We start from the raw sequence: 11,440 nt of genomic DNA, 5'->3' as shown, positions 1-11,440 counted from the left end.
CTCGAACTCAGAAATCCGCCTGCCTCTGCCTCCCAAGTGCTGGGATTAAAGGCGTGCACCACCACGGCTCCGCTTGAGTAAATAATTTCTTAAGTGTTATAAGTAGGTCTGTAGAAATATTTTGCTGTTAATTTTGCTATGTCTTTCTGTGAAAACAGCAAACTTTAAATATTTGGGTGTTTGAGTTATCTTGAACTAGGCCTGGAGTTCTGGGCCTATGGTTAAGTACTTGCTTAGTGTAAATGAGGTCCTAGGTTCAATTCCCTATACCAAGAGAAGGAAAAACAAAAAAGCAGAGGAGGGAAGTACTACCCTGAAAGTATCACAGACCAAATGAAGCCTTTTCTTTTTCTGGTAAAGAGACTGAGGGTTAACATTGCTCCTATGCAGAAGTTTGTGGCATTTAAAGCCATAGTAGTTTGTTTTTAGACTAAAGAAACTGCGTTCCAGACAGTTTGATAATTTGAGAATTGTATTAATTCTTAGGTTAGTTTTAGGTTAAATATTGTCAAGTTTTTACCAATTTAGAGGTTCTGTGTAAAGAGGTACAAGTTTTTGTCCTTGTTGATTAAATCTGGAAATTGTTTATCTGCAGGCATTTTTCTCTGTCCCAAGTTTTGTTATTATCTATGTATTTTGTAGCACTTTAGCATATGGGCAATTTATTTTGAGTAGTACCTAATCTAATGGGTAAGTTCATTCTTAGGAATAGTTTTCTTATGTGCATTTCAGGATTCTCAGAACAATATGCTTAATATTAACTCACGTGGCCTTCATTAGCAGACAATTTCTGTCAATTTTTTTATTGACTTCAGGAAGATATGAGCACATTGGGCATAAAGTATCATTTCAGTAGGAATTCTTAAGTTACTTTTATAATTATATCTAAAAGTGATAAAGACTGTCAAATTTAGGAAATCTGAAAATTACAATGTTTTCAGTTTCATATTTTACTTGAGAGGATATTTTGGTGACATGAATAGACCTTTTTGAAAAATTCTGGGTTTCTGTCATAGGTAGAGAGGAGATAAATAACTTGGGAAAGGTTATAACAGTGCAAGAAATCACTACTGTGAGCTGAGTCAGTTTGCTTCGGTTTACTTTTGGAGTGGGGAAACTGGATTGTAGGCAGCTTGGTGAAACATAAAACTTGACTGTCTCTAAATGTGAGGTGATAATTATTTTGAGTACTGAGACTGAAACATAACTAAGAATGAAACTTAGTTTTTACATGAACTCTTAAGAGTAAGCAATTTAAGGGCTTTGCCTTATCCATCAGAAAGTAACTTTATCAGAGGTACATTTGAGTTTTAAATTTTTTTTTTTTTATTTTTCGAGACAGGGTTTCTCTGTGTAGACCTGGCTGTCCTGGAACTCACTCTGTAGACCTGGCTGTCCTCGAACTCAGATTCTGCCTGCCTCTGCCTCCCAAGTGCTGGGATTATAGACATATGCCACCACTGCCCGGCTTTAAATTATATTCTTAACATGGTTGATAGATAATTTATTATACAACTTTTGCTTAGCAAATATGATTTGATTTTAAAAACTTGACATGTTACTCTAAGTCATTTTGTGGTGTTTTAAATTAATTTGAATAGTGTCCCCCAACTCTGTATGGAGGAACCTTTAAGACTGTTTTACCAAAACAATCAGATTTTAAATGAATAAAGTTTGAAATATTGTATTGCCGTTTTTTTAAACTGACAGACACTGTATTGATAAGACCAGCTGAATTACCTAAATGTGTTCTTACGGTTGACTGAAATCTTGAAATCATTCATGTTGTGTTTATTTCCAAGTACTTTGTAAGTAACTGACTTCTAAGATTGATTTTGATGTTTGGCAAGGTTCTGTATTTATTATTAAGCACTTTATAAGGAAATCATGAAAATCTAGGAATTCTCAATACTATTTTGTAAATCCTAGTTAATCTAATTTAGAAGGTTTGATTTTACTTACAGCTTGTAAGTTGTTAATGCTCAAGCTTTTGTGATTGGGTTGGGGAGGACGAAAGCTCTGAGAAGGAAACAGTGCTCTAGACAGCCTTAGTGTCTGGAGGCCTGTTTTCTGAAGGTAGAACTCTGAAGCAGATTTGCCGCTTTTTCTTCACCTGTACCATAGGGGTTGTTTCCTTACATTTCTTTGCAATCCTTTAATCTTTACAGTTAAATTATGAAAAAAAACGGCACAAAGATTTTTTTCCTGTGGAGAAGCTGACAGAGGTTATTTAGGAAATGGACACTAGCTTTAGAGATGGTAGATGAGCTTTAACTTGCTCAGACTTTTAACAGCTTACAAGTCTGAAAGTTTTGAGGCTTTTAGTTTTAAAAATCTGCAGTTTTTATGATAAAGCTTAAGGTTTATAAATGATAGTGTTTCTTATTTGTATTTTTAAAAAATATTCTAGAATAGTCAGATTGTATTCTATTCAACTAGCCTTTTATAATTCAAAATATAGAGAGCAAAAGTAACCAGCCCTTTTGATCTGACAAAGTTTATTGGTGTAATTACTGGAAGGAATGAATATGAAGTGAATACTTTAATTAAAACATTATGTTAATGCCAGACATTGTACTTCTACTTCAAATCTGTAAATACAGATTTGCTAAAGGAAAGGACATTTTTAGGTCAGCATAGGCAAATCAAGTAATTGGAATGAACCTATGTAGCTTCTCACAGTGAAACTTCACTGGAAAGATTTTTATTATTGATATGTAATATCGTTCATGTATATGTATCATGAAAGTAGAAGAGAAACTGGCAAGGGAGCAAAGGGGAAAAGGGCAAGTAGTGGTCCCCAGGGAGCAATCTGTGCACTATACGTTGTAAACTTGTATGAAATTACAAAAATAAAGAGCCCAAAACAGCTTCTCAGGTTAGGTAAGTTTTCTCCGCAGTATGTGGATCAATATGCACTATGTTCTAAGAGTACAATTTAAGTAACAGTTGACTCTACTGGTTGCAGTGCTAAAAGACACTAGGTGATTTAAAGAAGTTAGTGAAGTATGTGGTGATGAGGGTGGGCATTGGATTTACCATGCTTTCTCTATTCTCATTGCAAGCAAGTCTGACGCCAGGCTGTTTGGATTTGGTGTTTTCTAAGCTACTGGCCTTTTCTTTGAAAGCTGAATGAGAGTCGTTCTTTTAGCTTTTTGAGTCAGAATTTTTCTGTATAGCCTTGGCTGTCTTGGATCTTGCACTGTAAACCAGGCTGGCCTCAGATGTGTCTGCCTCTGCCTCCCAAGTGCAGAGATCAAAGGTGTACCGTACCCTACTACAAGCCCAGCTCAGTAAGAATCATAGTATGTCTAGTGGAAATCAGTGGCTTTCTGTTTTCTCATAGTTACATCTTGACTGATAACATCTTTTAACACTGCCTTCTAATAGTTGCTTACCTTTTTGTCTAGCAGAGATAGCTGCTCATATTGGATAGCATGTGCCTTAGTTTGCTTTTCATTTGTTATAAACACCATGACCAAAAGTAGCTTGGGGGAGGAAAGGGTTATTTCATCTTAAAATTTAAGATTACAGTAGTTCACTGGAAAAAAAAAAAAAAAAGTAAAGCAGGAATCTGGAGGCAAGAACAGAAAAGCAAGGGAGGAATATACTTTACTGGTTTATTCTCCAAGGCTTGCTCAGACCACTTTTATACATAACACAGGACAAGCTCTTGGGATTTCCCACATCAACCGTTACTTAAGAAGATGTTCTATAGACAGTTATTTCTTCTCAGATTACATTAGCTTCTGTGCAGTTGGCAGACTGACCAGGACAGTCTGCTGCCCAGAAGGAGGTTGGCTTACCCCAAGATGAGTATTAACGACCAACCAGCTTAGTTTTTTCTAATATACTGCAATTCACATTTTCAGAGATTCAAATTGCAGCTAATTCTAGAACTACTTACATGTGATATGAGAAAGAAGGGTATGATTTTTGACCAAAGTGGAAAAGAAGTGAGAAGAGCTGCATTTCTGTCACAGAAATGTTTTGGCCCTCATGTGAGAAACATTGCTGGACTTAAGGATCATTCTTTGGGGAAAGGGTCAGTAAATGTTTGACAGCCATGGTAAAGTTTCTGGCTTTTAAGGATGAGTGCCTAATGAGAGCCATGGTTGTAGTTTTGCAAATGAGTTCTAATAGAGACTAAGATGATTCCAGGTGTCCTGAATGCCAAGGCTAAGACTACATGTAAAATTTTGAATTAGCATAACAAAGAGGGAATGTAATATGATGAAATCACATGTGGATTTGGGCTTTTGACCCCTAGGACCTCAAGGAACTTTATTACTTTGTAGCCAGGTAAAAGAAGCCAAAGGTTAAAGATAACCCTGTAATAGAGTAAATGGTTTCACAGATAGAGAAAAGCTAGAGAGTAGCTTGGAAATTAAGGAGGAGTAAGTATTCAGCTAGCCTAGATGATGACAGAGATATTAAGATAAAGGTTAATTAAAAAGACCATCAAGGCTTTTGTTTTTCTAGTGCTTTTGTATTTACTTCAAAAGTAAACTTGGGATCTTACTTTCAATATTATGTTTTTAATAAAATTTTATATTAAGATCCTTGTAAACTCATGGGTAAGAGAAAGCAGAGGGAGCCTATGTGCACTCAGCTCCACTGAGAATATTTTGTAAAATCATGGTGATGATATTGACTTGGATTGAGTGTAAGGATCTCATTTACATCCCAGTTCCGACCCTTGCTTACTTGTGTACGTGTATGTGTGTGTCTATGTATGTTACATTTTATGTGATTAACCTTATTTTTCCCCTAAAATATGAATTGTATGTAATTCGTAACTTGGAGTATAGTTCAAGTAACAGTTGACTCTTATACAACAGGTGCAATACTAAGGACATTTCATTTATCCAAGACCATAGACAAGTACAGGGATCTTGTAAATTGTCCTTTTACAACTACTCTCACTCTAACAATGCCTTGCTTGCCTTTTATTTCTAAAATGGTATCTCCAAAAGTGATATAACTTGAATCAGATTTATGCAAATGCAGTTGTTTTATACAGTTAAAAAAGTGAGGGAAGAAAGAGACTGGTAGTAAACTACTTAAACATATGCTTAAGGAGGCAAGCAAAGGAGACATTTGGATGTTTAAAATTGAATGGAAATAGAGAACAGATCAGGCAGGATTTGAAGGTTTCACTAAGAAGGAACATGAGGATGTTTAATGTAGGTATGAATAGGAAGGAGATAGTTGAGAAGAACTTGAAATATAAAGAGGACTAGTTTATGGTATGGGTTTTCTCTGAAGTCAGGATTCAAAGCATAGGTAGAGGATTTAGATCTTATGCATTAAAGGGAACAATTATACTCAAAAACAAAATAGATTCAATTGTAGCTTTAAGGATTTGATGGGGATGACCCCCAGCCCCCAGCTTCCAGTAAGTGAGAAAGGGAGTATGGAAAAGAAGAGCTTATGCCTTGGGACATTGTCTCAAACAAAAAGGTAGATACACACAGTATAACAAAAGTTGCATTTTATTATACAAAGTTTGCACTCAATAAATTCCTGAGGTCCTAAGCCTATCTTCCCCAAGGCTGCTCACCTGTGCCACAGATCTTAGCTGAATGTCAGGTTCAGTCTCCAATAGAAGTCTTTGATTTGAGGATCAGGACCCTGGGAAACTCCAGCTGCAGGGCAGATCAAGGTGGCATCTCTCCAGATGTGCAGAGCAGAGCACCCCTTATGGTCTCTGCCTATATACTCTACAGTGGCCATCATGGGGTTCTAGGACTGTGTCTGATTATCTTGAATGAGTGATGTCATTGAATTCTGGTTCTCAGAATCAGCCTTGGGTGTAGTGGGATCCTGACTAAGCTCCTTTTACTTGTCTAAAAGGCATTTTTTACTATGCTCATTATTGAAAGAAACAGTTTGTCTTTAACCTACCCTGCCCCTGAACACACACTTTTTGGTGATAACAGCTTACAGGCTGCTGAAGGGAAGCAGTGACAAATGAAAGCAGAGATACCTGTTCTCCAGGGTTACTTATGTAAAGAATACTTTAATAGTGCTTTATACTTACTTTATTCATTTAAATTTGGTTTGGGTAATTTTCTGTGACAAAAATGCTTGAAATCGTATAAAGTGAAATATTACTTTGTTCTATTTTTATGCACTAGGATAGGTGCTGATAAAATGCTTTCAGATTGAATAGTGGCAAAAATCAATGATTTTTTTTTGTTAATATGTTCATTTACCTAAATAATCATTTAATCCCTTGAAGAACTCTTAGGTACTTTGTAGACAGTCAAACAGCTCTAATCCTGTGTCTTACGTGAGACACAGACAAGTTGGTTGATGTTCCAATATGGTACATGTTCTTCTGGAATCCCAGGTAAAGAGATGTGAAAGGGATTTCTGATGAGGATTATAGTTCCTATTAGATTCTCATTGAGGTTAAATATCAAAATACGTACATGCTACAGAGTGTTAAGGCCAGTGAAGGGAAACCTGAAACTGAAAATGAAACTTCAAATGAAAACAGTTGGGCAAAGAGAAGAGGCTAAGGTGGTTTGAACAGCTCATGGAAGGCAGAGAAGTACAGGAGGAAAGTATAGTGTGAGAGTGGACAGATAAAGAAAAGATTTCCAATAGACAAGTCAGTTTCTATATTTAATACCTCAAAGCTGGAGAAAGCATAGCATGTAAGAACTGACTATGCCTTTTCTAACTTGAAAGTGAAAGGTCAGTTTGAAAAGTTAGAATATTCTATATTATCAAAGAAAGCTTTAAAAGTCCAAAGACCATTATAAAATAAAGCTAACAAATAATGAACTACATCTGGCTAAAATGAAAAATTGAAAAGGAATTTTGAGCAGTTTTAGAAGTCACATTAAAATACTTGTGAGCTCAGTGTTTGAGAGCATTTGTAACTCTTGTTGAGGACCTGAGTTGAGATTCTAGTACCTGAACAGGCATTTTATAACCATATGTAACTCCAGTTCCTGGGGATGCAATACTTTCTTGCGCGCGCATTAGCTCGCACACGCGCGCACACACACATACACACACAAATTTGAAAAACTTTTTAAGACAATTTTGTACTTTTGATCCAAAAAGGACCTTATAAATACTCCAGGCCTTTTAATTTAAAATTTAGTTCTTTATTTTTTATTATTTAAGGTGTGTGTGTGTGTGTGTGTGTGTGTGTGTGTGTGTCCGTCCGTCCGTCCGTCCGTCCGTCCATGAGTGCATGCAGAGGATAAGGTTGATTGTGCGTGTTCTGCTCTATCATATCACTCTTAGTCCTTTGAAATGGTCTTCTGTTGATTTGGGCACTAGACTGGCCATCAGAAAGCTCCAGCACTCTTCCTATTCCTGTTCTCAGTGCTGAGATTATAGGCATGTGTGACCCCCCCCTACATTTTTATTTGGACTCGAGGGATTTGAACTCTGCTCCCCATCCCTTGCTTGTTCAGCAAGTACTGTTGCCTGCTGAACCATATTCCCAGGCATAATTTTATTTTTAGTCAGCACAGTAATTCTTCATGAGGTAAAGTGCAATGAGATGCATATCCATTATATGGCTATAAATCAGTGTTTAGGACATCTATCACCAATATATTTATCATAGAATTGTAAGAACACTCAATCTTTTGAGCTATTTAGGTAACTTTGCTAACTGTACTCGTGCCTTGTATACAGAATCCAGAATTTTCTGGGACCAAGCAAAAAAAAGTATAAACGTAATTTAAAAAATGTCTTGTTTTGTTTTCTCCTAAACACTAAAGATAATTTAATTTACTACTCATTAGTGTTTCCTAAAGTATGTTCTGAGTATGACAGATACTAAGGAGAAAATAGTGCAGCAGCTAAGCAAGTTAGAGAAATTACGGGCTAAACAACATTATCTAGTTTCTCAGAAGTGTTACTGACACTGGCCAGAAGGGTGTATTGTACATAATTTTTAATACATACTTTATTAAGGTTCTTTTTTTCTAAAGGTACTTATTCTGCCAAGCCTTTTTGAACACTTAATCTACCTATCTACCTAAATTATCTATCTGTCTGTCTATCTATCTATTCTAGATTTTGTTGTTTTTAATTATCAGTGTGACAGTACCACATTATCTCCACAACAGGAATATTTCTAGAGTAAGAATTGTCTCTCTTATGTGCTCCACCTTAGAAGGATGTTTATTAGCCAACATTGAAATATATTTACATTAGTCTTCAGAGTATAATAAAACCTAGAGGTGTATTTTGGTGGTAGAGTGAGTGCTTGCTGACTGTGCTCAAGGCCCTGAGTTCTATCTCCAGCACCAAGGAAGGGAATATAAAAAGAATATAAAAGATAATATGAGATTCAGTAAAAAAATTTATCTATTTATATTCCCCATTATGAATTAAGAAATTCATATTAGGATTACCCAATGGATGAAATACTTTCAAACTTGGGCTCAAGGCCTCTTCTCACCCATACAAATTATGCCGGTTCATTTGTTTATGTGCATTGTACTTTACTGGTGTTGGCCATTAACATTTAATTTACTAGAAACCTGCTAAATAACAGTACTATTAATTTCATGTTATCACAAGTAACATCTATATAGTACTTTTTCAAAGTAAATTTAAGAGGGAAATTGCTTTTTTTATTTACCTTTTTCTGTATCTGTCTACATAGACAATTAGTCTTTGTTGATTCTGTTGTGAAATCATAAATTGTGTATGTGGCTTACAGAAACCACAACCACACACTAAAGAAAATGGCAGCTTTAAAGGGTAAACTAAGTTTTACTATTAGTCATGATTTTTATCTGAAGAATCATCATGGTTCTCAGCACGTTTTAAGAGTACCACTTCTACAATGGGACATATTTCCTAACTTTCATAATATAAACTTGGAAAATTTAATTCAGTTTGGATTTTGAGACTTAATTGAAAGTTGAAGTAGTAAAAAGTATAAGCATTATGATTTCAAATGCTGCTGAAACTTGTATGATGCAACAGTTAGAATTTTACTCCCACTTTTTGAAAGGATTTTGAAATTAAAAATTTAGCATGGTTGGGCATAGTGGGACACATCTCTAGCACTTGAGAGGCAGAGGCAAGTGATGTCTTCGTTTGAGATCAACATGGTCTACATAGTGAGTTCTAGAACACCTGGGGCTAAGTGGAGAAACCCTGTCTCCAAAAACAACAACAAAAGTTAGCGAAGATGGCATTTTAAAAATCCCCAAAATTTGTATAATGAGAACCTAAAAATACTAATTGTCTTTAATTTTTAATTAATTTAGAGATATAATAGCAGTTTCAAAATACTGATTTTTTTTTATTTTTTATTTTATTTATTTTATTTTTTTAGTTTTGTTGTTGCTTAAGTTTTAGGAAATCCAACTGAAACACACCATATAATGCTATGTACTTTTTTTTGTTCTGGAGTTGGGGTTATTCCGAGTTTCCATCCCAGGCTGGCCTCAACTTTACACAGTGAAGGATCTGCATGTCCAGACTACTGGGATTATAGTTGTGAACTACCAGATCCCAGGTATACAGTGTTAGAGACAAAAACCCAGATCCTAGGTATACAGTGTTAGAGATAAAAACCCAGATCCCAGGTATACAGTGTTAGAGATAAAAACCCAGATCCCAGGTATACAGTGTTAGAGATAAAAACCCAGATCCCAGGTATACAGTGTTAGAGACAAAAACCCAGATCCCAGGTATACAGTGTTAGAGACAAAAACCCAGATCCCAGGTATACAGTGTTAGAGATAAAAACCCAGATCCCAGGTATACAGTGTTAGAGACAAAAACCCAGAGCTTCATGCATCCTAGGCAAGCTCTGTCAACCAAAATATATCCTCAGCCTTGAAACTGTGTGTATATCACTGTTAGTATTGGACATCATGCTAATTTATAAAATCTTTTACATTAGTTTACATTAATTTATAGCACCTTTTTCTTTCTTGGTGTACTAAATGATACTGTGCAATAAGTAGGTTAACAAAATCTGAACATTCTCTTGGAGTGTTGACTGACCTAAACACATTGTAATTTTAAAAACTGTTTTACTTAACATTACAGAGTGAATATTTTTGTTTGTGTGGAATATAATAGGTGCCTGTGTCTATTTTTGACAAAATAGGTGAAGTATTATAGACACCTTGCACCTGATCACTTGCTGCAGATCTGTCATCGACTAGGACCTCTTCTTGAGCAAGAAATTCCTCAGAGTGTTCCTGGAGTACAAACTTTATTAGGAGCTGGAAGACAGTCCTTGCTACGTACAAATAAAAGTATGAGTGTTTTCTATTACAGTTTGGATCTTTTTTTTCCGCACTTTATTGTGTTTTATTTTCGTATTCATGAAATGTATGTTTTAACAGGCTGCAAGCATGTGGTATGGAAAGGATCTGCTCTGGCTGCTCTACACTGTGGGAGGCCACCAGAGTCTCCAGTTAACTATGGTAGCCCACCTAGCATTGGTGAGTTGAATTTACTATGTTGTGATATCCTCTGGGTAAAGAATTCTTGAAAATAACAGTTCTTGAAAATAACATTTTACTGTGCTGTCAGAGAACTTTTTCTATATATATTATAAAATAACATTTTACTGTGCTGTCAGAACTTTTTCTATATATATTATATATATTATATTATATATTATATAATAATATATTATGTATATTATTATACATAATATGTATAATATGTATATTATTATATAATATATATTATATATTATATTATATATGTATCATTATTCAAAGATGGAAACCTCTCAGATTTTCCTAGGTAAATAGTTTTAATAGTAAAGTCATAATGTACAATTGTAAATTATCTTATGGAGACTTATTATCTCATTAATGCTTTAGTTTTCCTAAAATATCTTTCCTAAAAATTACATGTTGAGTTAATTGGTGTTATAATTTAGTGGGCTATAATGTTAGTTAACAAACTACTAGTTTGGTTTTCTTTTAATAGCATGGCATATTTTTGTCTAAAGTTTCAAAGAGAACAAACTTGCAATTAAGTTCTCCTCTTGAGCTGCTTTATAGACAGACACAGCCTACCACCTCTCAGTCCTACACTTTGTCTTTGAATTAGTCCTCAGGACTGAACTTCTTGATCTTGTCCCTTGCCTTCCTCCCTTCCAGTATATTAACACTGTAATATTAATTTGTATGACTTTACCTTTGCTCTTTGCAAAGAAATACCACATAGGTAAATTCTTACATGTTAGAGACATTCTTGTACCAGTGTATCAGCGCCTAGCATTAGAGACCACCATGTTAGTGCTAGCTTCTTCCCTTGTGTGCACTGTCCTGCTTGATGTCCTTTATAGGACGTAGAAAACGCTCAGTATTTAAAATAATGTCTGCTTCATTATTTTTCCTCTGTAGAACTTCAGTTAAACTTTTGATGTAGAACTTTTTTGATGTAGTCTGTTATTCTTGTCTGTTTACATTTTTTTCTT

General features: G+C 35.2%; 1 protein-coding gene and 1 long non-coding RNA gene across 3 annotated transcripts in view; one reads left to right on the top strand and one right to left on the bottom strand.

The window, feature by feature from the left end:
* The window catches only part of LOC116072559, an 81,378-nt gene extending 75,663 nt beyond the window's left edge, over window positions 1-5,715 (bottom strand). Inside the window, exon 1 of the long non-coding RNA XR_004111508.1 lies at window positions 5,564-5,715. This is a non-coding gene — a long non-coding RNA (uncharacterized LOC116072559). The remainder of the gene's footprint in view (window positions 1-5,563) is intronic.
* The window catches only part of Phip (pleckstrin homology domain interacting protein), a 114,091-nt gene that overhangs the window by 7,186 nt on the left and 95,465 nt on the right, over window positions 1-11,440 (top strand). For both annotated transcript variants that reach the window (XM_031344016.1, XM_031344015.1), the window contains exons 5-6: window positions 10,109-10,259; window positions 10,350-10,448. In XM_031344016.1, coding sequence (XP_031199876.1) covers window positions 10,109-10,259; window positions 10,350-10,448 — 250 coding nt within the window. The remainder of the gene's footprint in view (window positions 1-10,108; window positions 10,260-10,349; window positions 10,449-11,440) is intronic.

This window comes from Mastomys coucha, unplaced genomic scaffold, assembly GCF_008632895.1.
Source record: "Mastomys coucha isolate ucsf_1 unplaced genomic scaffold, UCSF_Mcou_1 pScaffold23, whole genome shotgun sequence".
Taxonomy (NCBI): domain Eukaryota; kingdom Metazoa; phylum Chordata; class Mammalia; order Rodentia; family Muridae; genus Mastomys; species Mastomys coucha.
Note: the sequence above shows the minus strand (reverse complement) of the source record. Positions and strands in the feature narration are given on the sequence as shown.